Raw genomic sequence first — 25372 nt, forward strand, 5'->3', positions numbered from 1 at the left:
TTCCAACTGTTAGAGGGCACTGCTTTCACGATGGCAGACAGGAACCGTGTTCCCACTTTGGAAATTGACCGTTCAGATAAAGGTCGCGAATAAAGAAAGCTACGCAGCTAAAAACCCGTTCCAGAAAAGACCCCACCCCTCCAGCACGTCCACGCCAGGTGGAACGGGGCCCTCAAGTGCTCCCGGACCGAGTGCGCAATCCCTTCGTCATCTGATGACAAGCAAGAGGCAGAGGCAAACAAATTTACAAAAAATACAAGTGCTTTGAAGAAGTGACAGCTTTCATTTTACAAAAAAGGCTTTTTGAGAGCCAGCCCTGATGACCTAGTGGTTAAAGCTCTGCCTCAGTGGCCTGGGTTCAGTTCCCAGGCGTGGAACCACACCACTTGTCTGTCAGTAGCCGTGCTGTGGTGGCAGCTCACACAGAAGAACTAGAAGGACTCACAACTAGAGTATACAACTATGTCCTGGGGCCTTGGGGAGGGAAAAAAATGTACTCCTTAAAAAAAGGCTTCATGAGACTAGCATGACTTAGTAAAGATTAGGTGACACCATGTTAAAGATCGCAGGTGCACAATGAAAACATCAATAATGTAAGGGCTCTAGTTTCTATCCTTGAGGGGAGTTAGCTTTGCCAGCAAAGTCAGTGAGCTAGCTTTTCCGGGGGCAATGCTGCCCAGATGGAGGGAAGGCAGCTTCTGCTGCAATGGGGGAGGCACCACGAGATGCCAGGGCTTCATGTGCTGCGAGATGGGGACCACACTGTCACACGACACCCAGATGACGCAGACACCAAAAGTGGAGAGCAGAGTCCCCCCACGGCAACAGCACCTCCCCAAGGAAGAGGCCTCAGCGCCCCCGTCTTCCTCCCCGTCCCAGCCAGGCGGGCTGCCTTCCCGTCCACGTCCACATCTTCTGCAGCTCACCTTTCTGTGAGGCGTGCTTCTCTGTCTTGCCCTGGTACTCGAAGCCCACAGCAGACTGCATGACAACAGAAAGGGGACATGGAACGTGAAAAGCCTCCAGAAGTTCATCCGAGGCACAATACATATGAAATCTCTAAAAACACGAACCATGGTCTTTTTTGACCTTTGATTTCCTAAGCCAAGTGCAGGTCTGAGTAACGCCCAGAGCTGTGGGGTCTGACGTTCCACGCCATAAAATGTTCAACATGGGCCGGCCCCGTGGCTTAGTGATTAGGTGCGTGCGCTCTGCTGCTGGCGGCCCGGGTTCGGATCCTGGGCACGCACTGACGCACCGCTTCTCTGGCCATGCTGAGGCCACGTCCCGCATACAGCGACTAGAAGGATGTGCAGCTGTGACATACAACTATCTACCGGGGCTTTGGGAGAAAAATAAATAAATAAATAAAATTTAAAAAAAAAAAAAAACACGTTCAACATGGGCCGGCCCTGTGGCTTAGCGGTTAAGTGCGCGTGCTCTGCTGCTGGTGGCCCGGGTTCGGATCCTGGGCGCGCACCGATGCACTGCTTCTCTGGCCACGCTGAGGCCACGTCCCACATACAGCGACTAGAAGGATGTGCAGCTATGACATACAACTATCTACTGGGGCTTTGGGGGGAAAAAAAAAAAAAGGAGGAGGATTGGCAACAGATGTTAGCTCAGAGCCAGTCTTCCTCAGCAAAAAGAGGAGGATTGGCATCGATGTTAGCTCAGGGCTGATCTTCCTCACACACACACAAAAAAAAAAACATTCAACAAGGCCCAGTGGGCTGCCAAGCCAAGCTGCGCCCGTAGCGGCCCGTCCCCCCAGCAGCCGCCAGTGCACAGAGAGTTCAGATTTCAGGCACACAACGCCACCTCGGGACAGTTCCCTACTGCCACAGAGAAACTCGGTTTTCAAATGAGCTCATTTGAAACACAACGCCAGGAGCAACATGAATGGGCACTGTGGTGGGCCTCATGCACACCCAACCTGGTGTGGGGCGCACAAAGCCCCAGGAATTATCATCATCCCATTTTACAGACAGGTAAATGCGGAACCACCGCTAATATGCAGCAAAGCCAGAAAGTGGACTGAGGTCTAACTACAAAATCCAGAATCTCCACTGCTGTGATACAAAACAAAGGGTGTGAAGGCCCTGAGTCAGGGAATCAGAGGAGAGGCGGAGCCCAGAGCTGCTGGAACAGCATCTGGACACTAAGCCCAGCCCTGGAAATGGGCATGTGTGTGGTGCTCTGCTGATCCTGCTCTGAACATCGCCCCCTCACAGTGACATCCATGCAGGGAGGGTGGATGGAAACGGTCCCCAGTGGCACCTTCTGGGGCAAACCTAAGGCCATCCCTGGTCTATCTGATGAGCAGACACCAACACGGGGATTTCTACAGCAACCAGTGAAAAAGGCTCTCACACTTTTCCGTTCTTGCTCCTTACCCCAGCCAGCCAATCATCTCAGAGCATCTGGGGAGGAGTAGGGGGCCCTGTGAGGTTGGGACACCTGCCCTGAAGTCCCAGAGTCAGAGGCACCTTCGTGTTACCTCGAGAGGACACGGCTGACCGCACCCCAATGTGGCTCTAAGCTCTGATCCCCAGGGAGTGAGCCCCCTGCCCTCCTGGGCCCCAGCTCCTCACGACGCACCACTCACCTGGTCAACTCTGTCCACCTGGACACCAAACTTGCCTCCAAACCCCCGGACGGAGTCAACCTGCGAGCAGTGCTTGGAAAGCTTCGACTGGTACTCATGGCCGACGGCAGACTGGAACAAGTGGAAAACTAAAGCATTAGACGCCCACCAGTCTCTCCACACTGGACTTCCTCCCAGGCAGGATCTAAGAGGGCAGCCCCCTTTCGGTTGGTGAGGTGCTCCTCACTGAAACACACTCAATATGGAAGTCGGCCCAGGGGAGTTCTCTGACCCCCGGGGGGACTGCAATGCCACCACCCCTGGCACAGGTGTTCACTGTGCTCCCTCAGTCTCGGGTTCCCGGGAAGCCACCCAAGAACCCCGGCCGGGGAGGGGGCTTCTGACATGTATGGACCCCGAGGCCAATCCCCGCCCAGAAACCAGGGCGAGCCGCCTGCAACACGACTCCTGAGATCTGTTTACAGGAAGACTGTTGGCAGTACGGTTACTCTGCTGAAGTGAGGCATTTTCACAGCACACGACCCAGGAATCAGGACAAAACATAGTTATTTTCCTGACAAACTGAAATACAGACACGTGTGCTTTAGTGACAACACATACTCAAAGTCAACATGCACTCAGCGGACACCCCGTCCAGGGTGGAGCAGAGCTGGCCCCACATCGGCTCATTCCAGCTTCACCCACATCCTCATCCCCACTGACAGGGCAGGAAGCAGGTGCAGCCGCCTTCTGCTCAGGTCACGCGGCTGCCGAGCGGTAACCCGCAGGCTTTCCACGCCTTCAGCTGCGGGGTCAGCAAACCACGGCCTGTGGCCTCCACCCGGCACCCCGGCTCTTTGTAAGTAAAGCTTTGGGAACACGGCCACATCTGTTCATTTACGTGTTGTCTAAGGCCACTCCTTGGTGGTGATTCAACCACCAAGCGCAGCAGTTCCCAGAGACCCCACGACCTGCAAAGCTACGATATGTACTACCTGAACTCCGAGCCGCCCCCAGCCCTGCCCAGCCTCACGGGTCCCCACCCTTAGAGCTCAGCATCGGGCTCCCTCATGGGAGTAGACAGTGGTCAGGGACCCCTTCACGGGCACTGAGGACATGTAACATGTGACTGACACGGGACCCAGTGAGGGGTGTGGAGAAGGCACATCCAACCCTTTATTCTTACTCGGGCACCGCCTGCAAGTGCCCCAACCACAGCGGCCTCCTGCAGTAAGGGGCCTGTCAGCGCACCACAGACGCCCTTCCGGTGTGTTTGTCTAGAACTCCACAGAACAACTGGGTTGAGGATCTAACTAACGCAGGGTCAACACCATTCCTGACATTCAAGGGGCAACTCAGTGTCCATTCTGTTCATATCCCAGGAAAAAAGGCAAGAGAGTTTTCAACTCCGGAGCTGTGTTACTTTCTCTTCTTCCCAGGTTTGTCCTGACGTCCGCAGCCAGAGACCGCCCACCTGCGGCCACCAGGATCTCACCCAAAAAATGTCGACAAAGCAACACTCAGGGGCAGAATGCCAAAGGAATTCGCCAGCATGAGTCTTAATCAGAAAGAAGTTTTAAGAAAACTGTTCTAATATATATAGCCCGAGTGACAGCTTGGCAAGTTTTCCAGCTTTTTAATCGAAATGGATTTACCCCCAAAATTGCCCTTGATCTTATATTGACAAAATCACGTTTGGTATTAGACAGTCATCGCTGTGCAGGGCACTGTCCTGAAGCCTGAACGTGCCCTCTGGTTCTAGGATGTGGCCGAGAGGAGGAATGAAGCCTGCAACACACATCATGGCCCCTGAAGAAGGTGCACGGTGCCCAGACAGCAGTGTAGACAGGATCCTGACAGCTGCTGTACCTTCTGCATCCACACTCCTCTCACAAATACACGCTCGCCCAAAATGTGTTTTATTCTGCAAGTCTCTATCGTGTATTCCTCAATTCTTAACACAGAGATCTCACGGTTTTTTCAGTCCCTGGAGAGAACAAGTTACAAGTAACTTAAGGGCTACGTGTTTGGGTTTGGAATCTTAGTTATTTCTTATGAGCGACTGGTCCAATCGTGCTCACATGACCCGACAGTTAAACTTTCCAAATGTGCAGTGAGGCACCGGGAGGAGCGGGAGCTGGCAGCAGCACCACTGGACTCCTCTCTGAGGATAACCACCCTGCTATGCCCAGCTGAGGAGGTGAGAGCTCATTTCCCTGAGCCATCCAGGTACCACCGATGCACCTCCCAGAGCAGCACAGCCTGGCACTCACAAGACACCCCCTGAGCACCTTCGCAGGCCATGCAAGGCACCAGGTGAGGACACAGAGTCCCGGCCCCCAAGGAGCCTCCACAGAAAGGACAGCAGGATGTGGCAGTGGTGACGACAGAGGGAAGCCGAGGGCAGCAGGGAGAAGGCCCGGGGAGAGGTAGCCACAGGCTGGTGGGGCAGGAGGTAGGCTGGTTCATCAAGGACGCTTCCTGGACAAGAAAGGCCTGAGCCCGAGGTGCCAGGAGTGAGGGTCATGACAAAAGGGGCAGTCCCAGCAGCAGCAGAGAAGCCAGAAATGACAACAGGCTTGTTATCAAGCTCTTCCTGGACACAGTTTCATCATTTTCCCCCATGTGTCACTTTTCCAACCCAGAGTCGGGGGCCCAAATTTACAATGAATTTCTCTTGCTTTAACCCCCCCCAATCCTGTGAGCATAGGCTCTGTTTGGGGTGGGAAAGACTTCTACCTACTTGATTCTTCCACTGCCCTGAACACAGCGGGTGTCTGTCTGTCTGTTTGCACTACTAAAAGCCACAGACTTTTTTAGAACCCAAAGATGACTGTGCTCCCCACCTGCCCCATCAAGAAGTCTCAGGAACGACACCGTCATGCTGGGAAAGGTCCTGTCTCTTTCCTGCAGCTTGCCCTTCATCCGACTCCAGCTCCAGACTAACTGTAAACCTGGTCTGGGGAGCCCACAGGCCCCCACATATCTCCTCTGTGGTGACAGGGTGTGGCACACTGGGACACAGCTGTGTCGTCCTAGGACACAGAATCCGACCCAGGCACGAGGGGAACAGGTGTGGAATTACAGAGCAGCACGCGACACCAGCTGATCCTTTTCCTTCAACGCAAAATAAAGGCAAACACCTGTCGGGTCAGAACCAGCTCACGATGCTCAGCCTGGGAAGTGCACCTCCACAGGCACGGCTGCAGAATGTCAAACTCCGCTTCCCTGCAGAAGCATGCAGACACCGCAACCTACTCTGTCTCCTCCCCAGCGGGGGGAGTCAGCCCTCCTGAGCTGATGCCCTCCCCTTCTCTTAAGGTGGAGAAGAGCTCAAGTACCGTCAAAGGCTGATACACTTGGTCACCACCTCCCACCATCAGGGACTTGGACGTCTAAATTCTATCAGTGACAGCTCACAAGAGGGCCACCCACAGCTCTTAAATAGAGTGAGTGCTCCCCCGCCCGTGCCAGGCTACTCTCTGAAGGTCACTGAACGCATGAGGGGCGTCAGCACGCCTGTGGGCTGAATTCTCACCCGTGCCGTGAAACTCGGGGCCCAGACTGGATTCTGGCCTGCAGATTGGTGCAACTGGCCGCACAGTGAACCGCGGGCAGTGGTGATGACACCTGTGGTCAAGACGCTTCTGGAGTTCTGTCCTGGTCACAGAGCTGGCCTGTGGGAGCCCATCTCCCCCTCTGGGCCTCCCTATACATCACCCACTCTCCAGCAACTCTGAGAATCTTAGAAGAGCTTCTCGAAAGCAAGAGCACTTTACGAGTAAGGTCAATCGACAGCGGATTACTTTTGGCAAATCGCATCCTCAACAAATTGAGTCAGGACTCTTAATCTGCGGAAAAGGTCTCAGTGCCTACTCTGCCAGCCACGCCAGAGGTCAAAGCACGACACTGGCCGCACGGTGTCGTCCACCCACCTTGTCCATTCTGTCCTGCTCCACGCCAAACTTCCCTCCATAACCGTGGGAGGCTTTTGGTCCTGTTTCAAGCTCCTTCTCCTTAAGGGTCTGGTGCTCTTGAAAAACATTCTCTCTCAGCTTGTGTATGCTTGAAGGGAAGAGAGGAATAGGAACAAATCGATAACATGGACGAGCATCCCCTCCTTCTAGGGGGACAAATCAGCACAGGTGACGTTATCTTTGCAAATCTGCAAGGTTCGTTATCTGGTGCCTCCCAAGCATGACTACCACAGTGAGGGAACAGGAGGGCCCCCGGTCAGCGAGGATGCCGCCATGGTGAGGGAATTAGAGGACACGCTCTGAAGCCAGCACAGCCTAAAATAAAAGTCCGGGCACATTTTAAAAGTTCCTTTTATCTACACTTCCTGCCAAGAAAACCAACTACCCCAGAGAAGGTGGTTTCGGAGAGCACCAAGTCAGGAACAGTGACACGCATCACTCACGTCTCCTATTTTGGGCTTTTATGAGACCACAATGCTTGGAACTCAGCCCAAAAGACAATGAGAAAATAACAAAATTATAATAAAATAATAAAATTACGAGGGAGTGTCTAGGCTCTAAGGTGTTCAAAGACATCTCATACGTCAGACACCTCCCACCTGCAGAAATAAGAGCTGAGGTGACGGTGTTCCTCGAGGAAGACCACAACATTGAAAGTAGACTCTCTAGAACTGTCAGTACATAAACCATTTGCAATGGGAGTTTTTAAGTTACTGAGCACATGTCTATACACATACACAAACACATACATAAATACACACATCGTTTCTCACACTTATCGACTGTATAAACAGCAGGTCACATAAAACAAACGCAATTCCGACACACGAAGGCATCACATGGGTGAATCAGAGGTCAGTGTTCCCTGCCTCAATTATTTCTTCATTCTTCAAAACATCATTTTCACACCAATATTAATAGTCTCTGGCGCCGGCCCAGTGGCGTAGTGGTTAAGTTCTCGAGCTCTGCTTCGGTGGCCTGGGGTTCGCAGGTTCAGATCCTGGGTGCAGACCCACACACCCCTCATCAAGCCATGCTGTGGCAGCATCCCACATACAAAAAATACAGGAAGACTGGCACAGATGTTAGCTCAGGGACAATCTTCCTCACCAAAAAAAAAAAGAAGAAGAAAAAAGAAAAGAAGTCTCTTACTTGATGTGCTCCTGGTGCCCAGATCCCTGCACAGTTTTGGCCCCCCATCTTTGTTCTTTTTCGCTTACATCATTCTGAAAAGGAAAATAAATGACGAGTAAAGCCCACACTCTGGATTGTAAAACAACCAACCAAGCCAGGGAGTCACCGTCAGGAAAAGTAAAACGCAGATAGGCGGTGACTCATACCACAAAGTCGGGGTCGGTTTCCCAGTCATCGGCTCCCCCGTCGTCCTGGCTGAGGGACACGGTGTGGCCGGCCGAAGCTTTCCACATCTGAAAGAGCAGCTCAGGGTTAGGAGCCCTGGGAGAGCCGTTCGCAGGGGCCCCAGAGAAGCTCCTTCCACCGCAAACCCACACCAGCTCTAAGACAGCACGGGAGGCCGGGAGCTGCGTGCCCCACCAGCCATTCGCAGCCCTGTGCTGGCAGGACAGCAGAGGAACAAGAGAGGTAATGCTACTTTCTAACACTACTCTCAAACAGCGTCAGAAACACACCAGGAACACTCTGGCTTCAACTCAAGGGAGAAAGTTCTCTGGAAGATAAAAAAGTCACACGTGCACTTACCTCACTGGTTGGGAACACAGCCCTGTTCCACAGTCTTACGACACCAGTGCTGCCCAAACAAATAAGCATCCCTTTTGGGTTGCCCAACACTGTGAATGGACTAAATGTCGCCAACGGTAAATTTTACGTCACATATTTTTTATCACAATTTTAACAAAAAGAGCATCCATTTTGATTTCAAGTACTTACTGGAAATGTAACAGTGATTTCTCTTAACTCAGATGCTGACAATTTAAATAAAAGTTTCAGGTAATTTATTAGAGGGTTGCTTTGCCATCAATTTGGGGAAACAGCATATAAAATGCCAACGTTTCCTGTATTAGGCAAGCTGAGGACGGGCTGTCACCTCTCTTCCTCGGCACTTTAAGATGATAAGGTTTTTATCCAGCATAGAGAACAATGAAACAGCTGCAGATGCGAACCAGATAATTCTTTTCGTTAACTGCAAAGGTAAAATCTAAGCTTTAAGGCTTTCAAAAGAAAACCATGTATGAAAAGAATTGACACATTTTCCACAAAAGTACTAATAAAACTTCACATAGGCCAGGAAGCAACTGAAAGACCATTTTAATTCAATCAACTGGAAGCTCCATCCAGGGGTCTGAACTGAGGATGCCCAACTCATGCCTTCTGTGGCTTGAATGAAGACAGGACAAAAGCCTTCGCAAGCCTGAGGATCTCCCATCTAGGTCCATCCTCCAGCGCTGCTGGGTCTCAAGTCCAGACGCAAGGTGGTGGCGAGGGGCGCATCAGGGCACAGTGCTCCCAAGTGTCCAGATGGGACTCCCGCTGCTGACTTCAGCAGACAGGGAACTGTCTGCTGCCAGCCAGGGCAGGACCAACAACGCCCCTTCAAGGCCACCTCGAAACTCGTTCCCCATCCCAAAGCACGGCAAGAATGTCCCAGATGTAATCTGCTATTGACACAATCTTAGAGAGCAAACAGACGAAAACCTCAGCCCTGGAAGGCACAACCAGATACTCTCGTCCCAATGCGCCCATTTCCGTGAAGAAACAGCTGTAACCCGGAAGTCAAATCATCTGCCCAGTCTCTGCCTCCCCCAGTCAAGTTTGCCCCACGGCACCACACTGTCCTAGACGAGGGCTGCCCATCTGCGGGACTTCAGCTGCCTGCAGCTCCAACCACTGAGAAAACTGGTCAGACAAAAGGGCCTACTAGGCTAACCTTAACCCAAGGCAAAGGGGAAAGCAGCCGTCTTCGCCTGCTACTTTTTCAGACTCATCAGGAAAACATTAGCAGAGGCCAATCTCGCCGATCTTTCTGGAAGCCTGCTTCACTGGTGGGCAGGGCGAGCACTTCTCTGTGCTCCATTACATTCGCCTAGTGGCTCCTCCCACCTTCCACAGAACAGGTACAAGAGGCCAGATCACTCCCCTGGGACGACAGGGATCCTTCCTGTTCTTCCACTCCAGAGTTTTCTGGAAGCCCCTCCTCTTTCTAAACCACAGGCAACACTAGAAACTTGACTTCAGTTTTTAAACAAGGAAATTTCCTCCCGGAAAATTACTGTCCCTATCTCTGCAAACTCAGCGGGAAGACACTCCCTCCTTCTCCTGATAAAGGATTTACCCTGACCAGCTAAGGGAAGAGAATACAGAATGTTCACAATGCACAAACCTTCTTCCTGGTTGAAGAGAAAAGGCCGTTCACAAAACTCTGCTGAAAACACAGTAATCCGATGAGGAGTTTCCAGGCATTTGGGAATGACTCTGTCTGTGAAGAGATTAAAGGTAAAAAGTTCAGAAGGATGTCTGTTGACAGGCACTCTGCGCAAATCCTTATGTGCGGAAAGCCTTTGAGAATCTCTCTGAAATCCTCCCAACACGACAGGGTTTCGTAAGGGACTCTGAAAAGAGGATGGAGAGATTTGCATTTTACTAACCAAAAAGCTCAACCGATTTTCAGACACATGGAGAAACCACAAAAATAAGAAGTGTCTAAAGATTCATAACTGTATGAAGTTTCTTCTTAATGCAAACAGACACGATGGCCTCGACTGCTGGTATACGTTTTCTGTTTGCTGTAATTCTCATGGATGTTCATTTTTTGTTCATTCTAATTTATGACATTGCTAAAAATAATAAAATTCTCTTACCGTGAGTTTCTTAAAAAAATAATATAAGAAAAACACTCCCTGAAGGGATCAGGATGTGGCTGGGAGGAAAACCAGCACGATGACGGCTACGGGGAATTGAAGTGGGCCCACTCAGGGAGCAGAGCAGAAACAGGCTGCATTTCTAATGCACAGACCAGGTTACTGCCCGAGATCCAGACTCCGATTCCCCAAAACCAACTCACCACCTTTTCCCTGAGCCTATACAACAGCCTCGACTGGTCACCGCACTGCTCGACTTACAGATCAGATGAATAAAATGCCCTTGTTCCTAGTATGAATAAAATGCCCCTGTCCCCTAGGAACAAGCCGGTCACAGGCACGAGCCACTCACTTCAGCGTGCAGCTTGTCACGCATTAGGAACCAGAGGGAAAATGCTTTGCTAGCCTCCCCCATACAGACCTGCCTCAACTTACAATGGGGTTCCGTCCGATAAACCCATTGTAAGTTGAAAACATCCTAAGTCAAAAAGGCATTTAATACACCTAACCTCCTGAACATCCTAGCTTAGCCTAACCTACCTTAAATGGGCTCAGAACACTTACATTAGCCTACAGTTGGGCAAAATCATCTCACACAAAGCCTATTTTTAAAGGGTTGTACATCTCACGTAACTGATTGAATATTGCACTGAGAGTAAAAAACGGAATGGCTGGATGGGTACAGAATGGTGGTAAGCGTATGGGTTGTTCACCCTCGTGATCGCTGACTGGGAGCTGTGGCTCCAGCACCATGAGAGAATTTCCTACCATATATCACTAGCCCAGGAAAAGACCAAAATTCACAATTCGAAGTACAGTTTCTATTGGATGCTTATCGCATTCGTGCCATCATACGAAAACCTCTAAGTCGAATGAACCATCGTACGTTGGGGACCATCCGGGCTCAATTTCCTATCCAGTTCCTGACCCTACTAGTCACTCCCCCTCTCCCCAGGCCCTTTAGGAAATCCTAACTTCCGTGGGTTGCTTAGTACATTCTGGGGACTGCAGTTACTCCTGTAATCAGCAAGCATCTATAAAAATCGACCCAAGGGCAGCTAGTGATTGCCTCAAATCTACAATAATTTATTGCCCTCCCAATATTTTAAATCAAAAGAAAATCACAAATATAACTGTTTGAAAAATTAAAAGCTTGGGTATTTTGAGGGGGGGATCCAAAGATAATGCCTCTGGACCTCTGCCTCACATCACACACAAAATTAACAAAAAAATGGATCGAAGACCTAAATGTCTGAGCTAAAACTATTAGCCTCTTAGAAGAAAACACAGGTATAGATTTTCATAACCTTGAGTTTGGCTATAGTTCTTAGACGTGAGACCAAAAGGACAAGGAGGAGGAAAAAAATAGAGAAATTGGACAAAATTTAAAACCTTCAGCTTCAAAGGATACCATCAAGAAAGCGAAGACAATTCACAGAATGAGAGAAACTATTTTCTTTTTTTTTTTTTATAATTTTATTTATTTTTCCCCCAAAGCCCCAGTAGATAGTTGTATGTCATAGTTGCACATTTTTCTAGTTGCTGTATGTGGGACGCGGCCTCAGCATGGCCGGAGAAGCAGTGCGTCTGTGCGCGCCCAGGATCCGAACCCGGGCCGCCTGCATCGGAGCGCACGCACTTAACCACTAAGCCACGGGGCCGGCCCGTGAGAAACTATTTTCAAATCATATATCCAGAATAAAGAACTCTTACAAGTCAATAATAAAAAGGACAATTAACCACAGTTTAAAATGGGCGAAGACTCTGAACAGACATTTCTCCAAAGACACACAAATGGCTAATAAGCTCATGTAAAGATACTCAGTATCATTAACCATCAAGGAAACGCAAATCAAAACCACAATGAGGGGCAGGCCCTGCGGCGCAGTAGTTAAGTTCACGCACTCCACTTCCGAGGCCCGGGGTTCACAGGTTTGCATCCTGGGCCCAGACCTATGCACCACTAATTAAGCCACGCTGTGGCAGGCGTCCCACATATAAAGTAGAGAAAGATGGCCACGGATGTTAGCCCAGGGCCAATCTTCCTCAGCAAAGAGAGGAGGATTGGCAACAGATGTTAGCTCAGGGCTGATCTTCCTCACACACACACACACAAAAAAACCACAATGGAATACCACCCCATGTGTTTGAGGATGGCTAAAATCAGACAGACAGACAATAACAAGTTTGGCGAGGGTTTGGAAAAATCAGAACCTTCTTATACTGTTGGAATGTAAAATGAAAACAGTCTGGCAGTTCCTCAAAAGGTTAAACAGAGTTACCGTACGACCCAGCAATTCCACTCCTAGGTACGCACCCAAGAGAACCGAAAACTTAGGTCCACACAAAAACTTGTACATGAATGTTCACAGCAGCATTCTTCATAATAGCCAAAAAGTGAAAACAACCCAAATGTAAGATGTGCTTTCTCCACACAGTGGAATATTATTCAGCAATAAAAAGGAGTGAGGTCCTGACACACGCTACAACATGGATGACTCTTGAAAACATCATGCTCAGTGAAAGAAGCCAGACACAAAAGACCGTATATTATACAGTCTCATTTATAGGAAATGTCCACAACTGGCAAATCTAGAGACAAAAGTAGATCAGAAGGGGCCAGCCCGGTGGCGTAGCGGTTAAGTGCAAGCGCTCCACTTTGGCAGCCCAGGGTTCGCAGGTTCGGATCCCAGGCGCGCACTGATGCACCGCTTGTCAAGCCATGCTGCGGCGGCATCCCATGTAAAATAGAGGAAGATGAGCACAGATGTTAGCTCAGGGCCAATCTTCCTCACACACACACACAAAAAAAAGATCAGTGGCTGCCTAGTGTTGGGGGGAGGGGGTAACAGTGTTTCTTATGAGATGATGAAATTAATCTAAAACTGATTGTGGTGAAGGTTGCTCACTAAATGGTTGGAAATTCTAAAATCTAGGGAATTGTATCCTTTAAATGGGTGAACTGTATGGTACGTGAATCATATCTCAATAAAGTTGTTACCAAAAGATACTGTTCAAAAAAAAGATAAGGTAGGGCTGGCCCCGTGGCTTGGCGGTTGGGTGCGCGAGCTCTGCTGCTGGCAGCCCGGGTTCGGATCCCGGGTACGCACCAACGCACCACTTCTCCAGCCATGCTGAGGCCGCATCCTACATACAGCAACTAGAAGGATGTGCAGCTATGACATAGAACTATCTACTGGGGCTTTGGGGGAAAAAAAAAAAAGAGGAGGATTGGCAATAGATGTTAGCTCAGAGCCGGTCTTCCTCAGCAAAAAGAGGAGGATTGGCATGGATGTTAGCTCAGGGCTGATCTTCCTCACAAAAAAAAAAAAAGATAACGCCTCTATCCAGCACCACTAATAGTAAACCTTCGTTGCAAATGTCACACGTACCAATCAACTCACAAGTGTGAGGTCATCTTGCACTGCCGTAAAAACAGAGTGAAAAACTCCTCCATAGGAGAGTGTTTGAAATGATAAAACCCCCCATGCAGAACTAGCTTTCCATTCCCCTCTCTCTGCAGTGGAGCAGAAAACCAGGGAGAACACAAAGCCATCTGAGGCCCACTCCCTACACCACGATTACTCAGAGGAAACCCCGCCCACCCCTGTCTGGGCACACTCACTCAGTTTACTAAAAGCACTTGCTTGCACACTGACAAAAGGGAAGGACCAGAGCTCTGATAGGACCCTGAGCCAGCTCCCGGCTGCCCCAGGACACTGGCAGACTGCATGAGGCAGTACCCGGCACTCACAATGACTCACTCACTCAACCATGCCCCTTCTGAGCACCTACTGCACAGCACCGACCAAAGGTCTGAATCACCAATTACGTTCACTTAAAAGTGTTTTAAGAATAAGTCCAACAAAATGCTTCCACTACAAGTCATCTAGGGGGTGGGGGTAACTTCCAGTTACTGGTGAACAGAGTATCAAAAAGGACTCTGCACCCCCTTGGCTCCTTCTTCTAGAGTGTCTCAAAGTCGCCTTTAGGATGCTTCTTCGCTCCTTGAGGATCTGGGAGCACTTTTCCAACCAGGGAAGAGAGAGACAGGATGGCCTCCATGCAGTGGGGCAGGGACTCCTCCCCCCGCGGCCAGACACAGGGAGCAGGGCCCACCGCCAGCGCCCTTCCCAGCCCTCGGCCAGCCGGGGGCCAGGCTGAAATCACGCGATCAGGACCTGGGGGATTAACCGGACACAGCACCGTGGGGCCAGTCGACCCTGAGCTCAGGCGAGCATCACGGGGAGGGAGCGCTCACTGGGGCCGCCGCCAGAGCTGCGTTCAGCGGAAGATGGACTCCTCCCCAACAGGCCCGACACGTCCACACAGCGGCGGAGGAAGCCCTGCACTCTCCCCACCCGAGACCTCCAGCGGGGATCAAGCTCCCGCTGCAATATTCAGGCGATCCAAATCAAAGAAACAGAGAACCCAGAAGCACCTTTCTGGTGATTTCCAAAACACCGAGAGGAGGGGCTGCTCCAAATAGAGAGCCTCTCAGCCGCCTGCAGCTGCGCGTGTCGCTGCATTTCCATTGACCCGATTGCAAAACCTGCCGGGAGGTGCGGGCCAGGTGCGGGCGCAGGAGCCGGGCTACAAGGCCCCGCCCGGGCGCCAGGGACAGCCCCTCTCCTACCTCGACCCCTCGTACTCCTAGACTCTCCCCCTCGGCCCTGCACCCTCTTCCCCTAAACCCCCGATGCCGACCCCCTCCCCGCAGGGCCCCTCTCCTACCTCAACCCCAGCGCACCCCCAACCCCTCCCCCTCGGCCCTGCATCCCCCTCCCCTAAGGCCCTGGGCCCCGACCTCCTTCCCCTAGATCCCTGACCTCCTCCCCCCAAGGCACCTGGCCCCCCTCTGATCCTCGGCCCTCCACCTCCTTCCCCTAACCCCCCGATCCCGACCCCCTCCCCGCAGGGCCCCTCTCCTACTTCGCCCCCATCCGACCCTCGGCCCTCCGCCGTCTTCCCCTAGTCCCCTGGGTCCCGGGCAGCCCCCTGAGACTCCAGACCCTCTCCCCGTCTGCTCCCCTCCTCTCCCTCCTGCCCGCAGCCCCGGCCCCTCCCGCTGGAACCCCTGACCCCTCAGACCTGCCCCCTCCTCCCCGCCCCCCGCAGGCCCCAGCCCCGCCGCCTCAGCCCCGGCCCGCACCTCCCGGCCCCCCTAACCTCGGCCCCCGGCCCTCCCCCCCCGGCCCTCCCCGCGGCCCCCGCCCCCCCCGCCCGGGGAACCCTCCCCCGCGCCCGCCCCGAAACCGCGAGCGGAAGAGCGGCTAGACCGCCGCGGCCGCCGCTTCCTTCCCGTTTCGGGGCCCGGGGGCGCCCCGGGAGCGAGCGGGGGGGCCGGCCCTGCCCGCCCGGCGGAAGCCGCGCTCGCTCACCGCCGCCTGGGTCGGTCCGGGCCGCCTCAGCTCTGCCCCACCGCGCCCGCCGCTTCCAGGCGCCCGGCTCCACTTCCGGTTCCGCGGGCGGGGGCGGGGCCGCATCCGGGTCCCGCCGAGGCCCCGCCCCCCCCCGGCACGCCCCGCCCCGCCCCGTCAGCGGCCGCGGGAGCTCCGGGAGAGCGCGCGGTGGGAGCGGCGTCGAGCCCGGGCTGCCTGAATCCCCGCCCCCTGCCGCCTCCCTCGCCCACGTGCACGGGCAGCGCCCACTGCCCACCGCCAGCGCAGGCGCGAGCTCTGCCGGGGAGCGAGCCTGCAAAGCCCGCCTAGACAGAACGCATTCGCATATACATACACAGATGGACGGAGCGCCCACCGTGTGCGGGCGACAGTGTGCCGAGATGCAGACGATCCGAGGTGGTACTCCAGGATTCATAGCGCGGCCCGGGGTGAGAAAGGAAAGTGAGCCAGGCCTGTGGCCAGTGCCAGGCGCTTGAGCCATGAGGACTAGGAGAGGTGACTGTGACGGCCAGTCAACTGGACGGACGAGCGTCTTCATCATCCACCCGTCCATCCCTCCATCTATCACCCACACGTCTATCCATCCTTCCATTCTCCGTCCATCCATCCGTCATCCATCACCCACACATCTATCCATCCATCCATCATCATCCATCCATCATCCATCACCCACACATCCATAAATCCATCCACCATCCATCTTCTCCACCCAGCCTCCATTCATCCATCCATCCATCCACCCACCCATCATCTATTCATTCATCCAGCAACCATCCATCCTTCCATCATACATACATACATACATCACCCACACATCTATCCATCCATCCATTCTCCATCCACCCATCACCTATCCCTCTATCCATCACCCACGCATACGTACATCCATCCATCATCCATTCATCCACCCAAACATCCATCCATCCATCCATTCATCATCCATCCATCCTTCCATCCAGAGAATGCCAGATATGCATCAGAGATAGAAGGTCATGGGGGGCAGCGCAGTGGCGTAGTGGTTAAATTCACACGCTCTGCTTCATCAGCCCAGGGTTCGCAAGTTCAGATCCTGGGTGCAGAGCTACCCACCACTCATCAAGCCATGCTGTGGTGGCATCCCACATACAGAATAGAGGAAGATTGGCACATATGTTAGCTCAGCAACAATCTTCCTCAAGCAAAAAGAGGAAGATTGGCAACAGATGTTAACTCAGGGCCAATCTTCCTTACCAAAAAAAAGGAAAAAGAAAGAAAGAAAGAAAGAAAGTCAGCAGAATAAACATGGACATTGCCTTCAGGGACCTTGCAGCCTAGAAGGAGAATCAGGCATTAATCACAGAGATATATAATTAGGAAACAAGATAAATGCTATGAAGAAGTCAAAGGTGTCATGAAATTAGATTGAGGAAAAGGTGGGACCTGAACTCATCCAGGAGATCAAAAAAGGTTTCTTTGAGCAATTAACATTTGTGCCAAGATATGAAGGCCAAATACAAGTAAACAAGATAAGGAGGGAAGAATTTTCCAGGTGAGAAAACAGCACGTGCAAAGACCCTGAGATGGGAAAGGTCTCGCCACAGAGGAACTAAGGGATGTTCAGTGTAGCAGAAGTGTGGTGATGAAGCAGGGCAGTGTGGTGGCGTGGGGCCAGGTCATGTAGAGCTTGGCAGGGCACAGCGGGGACCTTGGTCTTTATTCTAAAAGAAATGGGAAGTCCTTGGAGGAAGTTAAGTGGAGGAGAGACATCATGAAGTCTGAATTGTAATGAAATCCCTCTAACTCCTGTGGAGAATGGATGGGAAGAGGGCCAGGGAGGACCTTAGTCCAGCCAATTCAGGCAAACTGGTGGTAGCAGGTAAGATGGAGAGAAGCGAGTAGATACAAGAGACATTTAGAAAGTTAAACTGTCAGGTTTGAGGATGGATTGGGGGTGTGGGGTGGGGAAGGAAATGTCAGGTGTCAAAGGATAATATTTTTAAAAAAGAAAAAATCATGATTTTCATACACGCATAAATGAACACATGTCAAAGATTTTATTTCACTTAATAATGAATGAAGCAATAAGGTGTTACAACTTATTAAGAGGAGAAGTCAAAGAAATGCTGAAACGAATTTGCAAAAACTGGTCTATGCATAGGGCAATAGTCAATTGTGTGTCACTGGACACAGCTAATTTGTGTCTCTATGGACAAGAATTATTAGCATTGCTCTCTGTTTTCTACAAGTTTACTTCTACGTCCGCAGCGGTATGAAATAGTCTAGGCAAAAACAAAGGCACACGTCCCATAGAATGAGATGATTCTCAGAGGCTCCAGCGTTCTGTTGAAAGAATATCCAGTAATCAGTTTCGTCCATTCTAAAGTCTGAAATTTTTCATTACAAAAAGATGACTCCGAGCATCTAAGTAGATGCTGAGATGTGGAAAATGGGCAGAGGTCGGGGAGAGACGCACCAAGATGGAGGGAGGAGAAGAAGAATACGGTTTTGGACTTGGAACATTTAGGGGCCTGTGGCACATCAAGGTGAGGTCCGAGAAGTGATGCTGGAGAGGTGGCTTTTGAGCTGGGGCTTTCAGAGTAAGCAGGATGAAGACATAAAAGGTAGGAAGGTGTCCCAGGAAGAGGGAGAAATTCGAGCAAGGGCACAGAGGGAGGAGAGGAGGGGAACATCGAGGTCGGACACATGGAAGTGTTTTCACGTCTGTCATTACTGCACACAGTGCAGCGCAGTGTGCAGTCAAGTATCAAGCTGGTTGCTGGCTGGACTCAGGGAAGGCTCCCTTTGGTGGCATCTTCCATAGAGGACTTGATTCATCTGAGGACAGGAACAAACGTTGTGCACAGAGGCTCTGGAGGCTGAGGACCTGACTACATATCCCAGCTCCACCATCTACCAGCTGTGTGGCAGTGGACAGTCACTCTGCCTTTCCCAGCCTCGGTCTCCCCATCTGTCAGCTAGCACCTGCACCCCAGAGCTGTAACATGAGGACTGCATGCTGTTTGATGAGCCCAGGGCCTGGCACGCAGGAAGTGCCCAATAAGTGTTGGCCCTTAGTTGGCGGTAACAGGAAGAGAAAGCCCGTGAGGCAGGCAGGCCGGGTAAGGTATGTGCATTTCAGTTAAGCAGAGATGCGGGAGATCAGAGAGGCTGGGTGCCCTACCTCGCCCACACAGCAAGTGGGCGAGACCCCAGTCCTGACCCACACCTGTGGTCTGGGGGAAATGATTCAGAGCATCCTCTTTCACTGGGAAAACTGCAGGTACCTCAGTTGTGCCCCACGTTTCCCCACCTTTCCTTCTCTGACCGCCAGTCCAACTTGCAGAGGCGGGCTCACCCTAGGCTCCAGGGAGCATCCCACGATCCAGGCCTCAGCCAATCAGCACACTGCACTCCTCTAACGCTGATTGGCTCCAGAGAAGGCACGTGGTTCAACCAGGTCCAGTGAGACTTTGCTGAGGCTTCTGGGTGACCCGGAAGTTCCATTCTTTCCGGGAAGTGAGGCCCAGATGAGGGCAGGAGGGAGGCTCAGCCAAGGGCATCGTCTTCCTTGGTGAGGGGAGAGCCCTCAGGAGCAGAGGAGCCGGGACCAGGCGGTGCCTGCTGATCCCCAAGACCAGGTCCTCCTTACCCCCTTCGCTTCTACGAGCCGGCACGTTCCCTGGCCGCCCCTTGCCATGGTCCTAACCAGGAGTCCTAACGGAATACAAAGGGGCCAGTGCGAGAGGCCAGGACGATGAGAGGGGACATCTCTGGGAGGCGCAGGTGACCCAGTTCCTGCACCCGACATACCTGTAGGGCTGTGTGCATTTCCAGTGGCCGCTGTACCAAACTACCATGGTCTAGGATTCAGAACAACCGAAATTTATTCTCTCACAGTCTGGGGGCCAGAAGTCTGAAATCAAGGAGTCGGTAGACCTGCGTCTCTTCTGGACCCTCTGGGGGAGAAAGGTTTCCTGTCTCTTCCAGCTTCTGATGGCTGCCAGCAGTCCTTGGCTTGCGGCTGCATCATCCAGTCGCTGCCTCTGGCTGCACATGGCCTTCTCTTCTCCTCTGTGTGTCTGTCCCAAACTCCCACTGCCTCTCTCTCCAGGGAGAAACGGGATTGCATTTCGTGCACGCCTGGAGAATCCAGGCTAAGCTTCTCAAGTCTTTAACTGGATCACATCTGTTACCATGTGAAGTAATATTCCGGTACAAGGGATTCGGATGTGGACATATCTTTTTGGGGGACACCATTCAGCCCACCACAAAGGCTTATGAAAGCTTTTAATTTATTTTAAAATCAGGAGAAAAAGATTAACATTTAGGTGAAAGAAAATATACATGTTATATGTGTGACGTTACTGTAGTCATCTTAACACCAATGCTGTTGTAAATTGTAATTTTTTCTCCCATGGAGGAAGGAGCCCACAAAGGCAGAAGTGCCCACGGTCCCTGAAAGTCAGAATTCTGATCTGTTCACAAAGAGTCCAAACCCGAAAGCCAGGTGATTAAAACGATTCTGGAGAAGGCTCCAAAGGGAGGTTTCTTGACTGAGTGACTGGAAGACTGAGGGTTTGGAGGTTAAATGGGGCAGTCAGAACTGGAAGTAGGGGAAATAACATCAGGAGACAGCCTGAGGGCACATGGTTTCTGCCCCTCAGGAGAGTGTGTGGCAGAGGCTAGGTGGCCCCGTAGCCATTATAGTACAATGCAATCCTTTTAATACAGGATATTTCATTTTTCCCTCAAAACAGCTTTATAAGTTGAGAGTTATTTTTTAAGAGCATCTTATTGAGATATGATTTACATAAATATAATACACCTACTTAAAGTGTACAGTTCCGTGGTTTTTAGCCTAGCCACAGGGTGGTACAACCGTCACCACAACCTAATTTTAGAACATTGTCATCCCCCGAAGGAAACCCTCCCCATGAGCAGTCAACCCCTGTTCCTCGCTCCCCCCGGCCACCACATCTGCTTTCTCTCCATGAGGTGGGCATGATGGCTTCTGTTTCCCAGATAAGGACAGCCAGCGCTCACTGGGGACTTTCAGCAGGAGGTGGCATGGGCATCTGGGACTCACCCAGACCCCTCCGGCTGCTCTGTGGAGAACAGACTGTGCTTCAGAGTGACTTCCTGGCGAACAGGCAGGGCAGATTTCCCCTTTGACACACAGTTTTAGGAGAGTCTGTCCAGGGACTAGCTAGCCAGGTAGCAATTACAGATACAATGTAAAATTTGAAAAACAAAAAGGATTGCTGTGCTCAAAAACAAGTTGAGTGTCTCTGGACTGAAAGTGAACAGAAACACAGAGTGGTGAGCGGGGCTGAGGCTGCAGGCCTGCTGGGCCGGGGCACACACGCTTGTCACAGAAGGCTGACAAAGCAAATGCAGCTGGGAAGGACAACCCACACAGCCCACGGCCAGGACCCGAGCAGGCCCGCCCCTGCCTTGGGGCCTGGATTGTGTCCGTGTATCCACACACCACACAGTGCGGAACAACTCAGAGTGTGTGGCAGAGACTGGATCCCGCTGCCCTTCTGCTGGACTCACGGGGCCTGTGGCTGCCCAGCTCCGCACCATTTCCCAGCGTCCCTCGGAGGCGGGTGCGGCCAGGTAGCCAGGTTCTCATGATGGAACGTGAGAGGAAATGATATGCACCGCTTTCTGGGCCTGGCCCTAAAACACCCACGTCTTCCCCCTTACTGTGGGCCGGAATGACGACCAAGATGGATCCGTTCCCGTTGCTGCTGAAACAAATCACAACCAAGGTCAGGGCTGAAAAAATGCAGATTTCTTAGAGTTCTGGAGGACAGAAGTCTGAAATCAGTATCATTGGGCCAAAGTCAAGGCCAAAGAGAGACCCTAAGGAAGAATCTGTCACCTTTCTACCCTCTGCAGGCCACCTGCATTCTGCACCTCATGGCCCATCCTTGCATCACTGAAACTTATGTTTCTTTTTATAAAATTTTTTTTTTTGCTTGAGGAAGATTAGCCCTGGGCTAACACCTGTGCCAGTCTTCCTCTATTTTCTATGTGGGACACCCCCACAGCATGGCTGGCGAGTGGTGTAGGTCTGTGCCCCGGATCCGAACCTGCAAACTAGGGCCACCGAAGCGCAGCGCGTGGAACTTAACTACTCGGCCATGGGGCTGGCCATGAAACTTATGCTTTTCTTATCACATCTGCTTCCTCTCTGTGGTGAAATCTCTCACTGCCTTCCTATTATAAAGACACTTGTGATTACATTTAGGACCCAACCAGGTAATCCAGGATAATCTCAAGATCCTTAATCACGTCTGCAGAGTCCGTTTTGCCATATCAGGTGGCATTCACGTGTTCTAGTGATTGGGAAATGGACATCCTCGGGGCCGTTCTTCAGCGAGCCACATCAAGGTGACAGGTGCGACCTAGCAAGCCATGTGCTGAAGAGGGCAGAGCCCGTCAGCCTGAGTCCCTGCGAGACTGAACGGAACAGATGCTCCTTACTATCCTCTCCTCCTCTACCTGACCCAGAACATACACCCTGGCCTGTTGCATGAGACAGAAATAAATTCCTGGGTTTAAGATATCATGTTTGCAGTCAAATTGTTACAGGTGTTTGGCCCACCCTAAAACAGAGAGCTTGGAGACAACTGCAGAACTGGGAGACAGGCAGGGCCACACACTGGAGGAGGAAGAGAAAAAGCAAAACAGAACACTTCCCACTTGTCATAAACCAATGTTACCTCAATAAAATAAATCAATAAATAAAAAGAAAAAATCTTTCTCACTTACAATGAGCCTACAGTGTAAGTCCCAAAGCAAATTTTAAAAACTAACATTAAATAAGAAAGCCAATACAGCGAACAATGAGAACATGAATTATTAAAGTTAAGTTTCATGTTGTAGAACAATAGGAGTATGTATATTTAGGATTTCAAATTGACAAGAAACATTTATAAAATAAGCTCCAAAATTAAGAAATAAAAACAGGCAGTTATTAAAAATTATTAAAATCTTCCACATATGCCATGGACTGAATTGTGTCCCCCCCCAATTTTGTATGTTGAAGCCTGAACCCCCCAGTGTGAAGGTATTTAGAGATGGGGCCTTTGGGAGGTAATTAGGTTTAGATGAGGTCATGAGAGTGGGGCCTTCAAGATGGGATTAGTGTCCTTATAAGAAGAGACACCAGGGAGCATGGTTCCTCTTTCCCTCCATCATGTGAAGACACAGCAAGAAGGCAGCCATCTGCAAGCCAGGAAGAGGGTCCTCACCAGGGAACCAGATGAGCCAGCACCTTGATCTTGGACTTCCCAGTCTCCAGAACTGTGAGAAATCAAGTCCTATTGTTTAAGCCCCCAGTCTATTGTATTTTGTTGTGGCAGCCTGAGCTGACTAATACAACACAAAAAATGTGGGTATTAAAATGAAAAACTCAATAGATAAGGTTAATTCTAGGTTTACATGGTCAAAGAGAAAATTAGTGATTTGGAAGTTATTGCTGAGGAAGACCACAGAATAAGCCACAGATTCAAGCAATGAAAAATAAGATACAGCATATAAGTCACATGGAAGACCACTTGAGACACACCAGTCTGTATTGAACAGGAGTTCCCAAGCAGAGAATAAAAGAAGGGTGGAGCATTGATAACAGGAAGTTGTAGATAAGGAATTTCTGTAAGCAAAGAAAGATGGGAGTATGCCAACCAAAAGTGCTCTCCAATTCCCAGGATAATAAGTAAAAATAAAAATACACCTTGAAACGTTATAGTAAAATGCAAACTCTCAAGGATAAATAGAAAAATCATAAAAGCTACCAGAATGAAGTGACAGATGGTTTGCAAAAGAAGACCTTTACCCCCACTACAGACTTGCTCTCTGCCCAGTGGACGTCAGAAGACAGTGGACTGATACCTTTAGTGGAAACAGTGTTTCCAATGTTACAAGAATGGCCATTGTTATGGATGGAATTGCATCCCTATCCCCCAGCACCTCAGAATGTGACTGTATTTGGAGACAGGGCCTTTACAAAGGTAATTAAACTACATCAGAGGGGTGGGGCCCTGATCCAGTATGACTGGTGTCCTTATAAGAAGAGGAAGAGACACCAGGGATGTGGACTCACAGAGGGACGACCATGTGAGGACACAGGGAGAAGACGGCCGTCTGCACGCCAAGGAGAGGGGCCTCAAGGAAACTAACTCTGTCAACAACTTGATCTTGGAATTTCCAGCCTCCAGGACTGAGCAGAAGTAAACGTCTGTCGTTTTAAGTCACCCAGTCTGCAGTATCTTGCTGGGGCAGCCAAGCTGTCTACCACAGCCCACAGTCTTGGAACCTGAGACTACACTGCTGTGAAGAAGCCCAGTCTAGCCTACAGGTGTGTGAGAGAGGCCACGTGAAAGGGAGCAGCCAGCACTAGCAGCCAGGCACTAGCCTGAGGCCATCTTGGACCATCTAGCCCCAGTGGAGCCATCAGGTGAGTGCCACCACGTGAATGATTCCAGGAAAGACCAGCAGAAGAATCGTCCAGATTACCAACCCACGAAATCAAGAAAAACAATAAATCATTGTTGGTTATCCCCACTAAGTTTTGGGGTGGATTTTTACATAGCAACAGATAAGACACCATAACAGATGGTGACCTTTTAGTGGATTTTGAAATCAATTTCCTGGGGGAAAAAACAACATGAAAGAAAAGAATAGAAAATATGAGTGCATTGCGTACATAAGAGTTCCAAACATCTATTGCTGTGTGATAAACCACATCAAAAGTCAGTGGTGAAAAACCACCACCCTTTTATCAGCACGAGCTGACGATTTCATGGGTCAGAAGTTTGGAAGGGCACAGTGAGGATGGCTTGTCCTTGTTTCCGGTGGAGCCTCAGCCAGGGCATCTCAGATGGTCGGCCATAGCCGGGATGAACTGACTGGGCCATACGTCTGGGGCCTGGTCCTGACTGTCGGGGGAGTTTCTCGTTTCTTCTCCCCATCGTGTCTGCAGGGACTGGAATGTCCAAATCGGCTTCTGCACTTACATGTGTGGCACCTACACTGGGAGGCAGGAGCACCTGGGGACCTCACTCTCCACAGTCTCTGCGTGTCTGTGGGGCTTCCTTACAGCAGGGTGGTCTCAGGGTAGTTGGTCTCCTCACTGGGGGGCTGGTTTCTTTCAGAGCCAGAGTTCCACAAAGCTCAGGCGGAAGCTGCAAGGCTTCTCGTGACCTCACTTCAGAGGTCCCCAAATGTCAAATCTGCCACATTCATTTGGTCAACCAATCACTGAGGCCAGCCCAGGCTTCAGGGGGTCAGACCCACGTCGCCACGGGAGGGGCAGCAAAGAGTCTGCAGTCCTCGTGATGCTTTGTCGTGTGCTGTATTTCATCCAGTCTAAGATGTCATTGCTTGTGAGACACATCCTGCCTTCACGGATACCAAAATGTCACAAAGTGGTCATGATAGAATTGATGAAATGTGGTGTGTACACACTGAGTTGTGGCATAAAATGTTTCCACCGTGGGTGCAGTTAAGGTTCGACACTGGGCTAAATTACTTTCCAAAGTGAGGTCCCAGAAGCGATTTTTCCAGACATCTGAAGACGGA

General features: G+C 51.0%; 1 protein-coding gene across 4 annotated transcripts in view; it reads right to left on the bottom strand.

Annotated features, from left to right (window-relative positions):
• CTTN (cortactin) overlaps positions 1 to 15851 on the bottom strand; it is a 38416-nt gene extending 22565 nt beyond the window's left edge. For all 4 annotated transcript variants that reach the window (XM_058526183.1, XM_058526182.1, XM_058526181.1 and 1 more), the window contains exons 1-7: positions 15782 to 15851; positions 9923 to 10018; positions 7905 to 7991; positions 7717 to 7790; positions 6523 to 6652; positions 2609 to 2719; positions 927 to 981 (exon numbers count right to left, since the gene is read on the bottom strand). In XM_058526183.1, coding sequence (XP_058382166.1) covers positions 927 to 981; positions 2609 to 2719; positions 6523 to 6652; positions 7717 to 7790; positions 7905 to 7991 — 457 coding nt within the window. In that variant the 5' untranslated portion in view covers positions 9923 to 10018; positions 15782 to 15851. The remainder of the gene's footprint in view (positions 1 to 926; positions 982 to 2608; positions 2720 to 6522; positions 6653 to 7716; positions 7791 to 7904; positions 7992 to 9922; positions 10019 to 15781) is intronic.
• Positions 15852 to 25372: the final 9521 nt, after the last annotated feature.

This window comes from Diceros bicornis, chromosome 31 (assembly GCF_020826845.1).
Source record: "Diceros bicornis minor isolate mBicDic1 chromosome 31, mDicBic1.mat.cur, whole genome shotgun sequence".
NCBI lineage: Eukaryota > Metazoa > Chordata > Mammalia > Perissodactyla > Rhinocerotidae > Diceros > Diceros bicornis.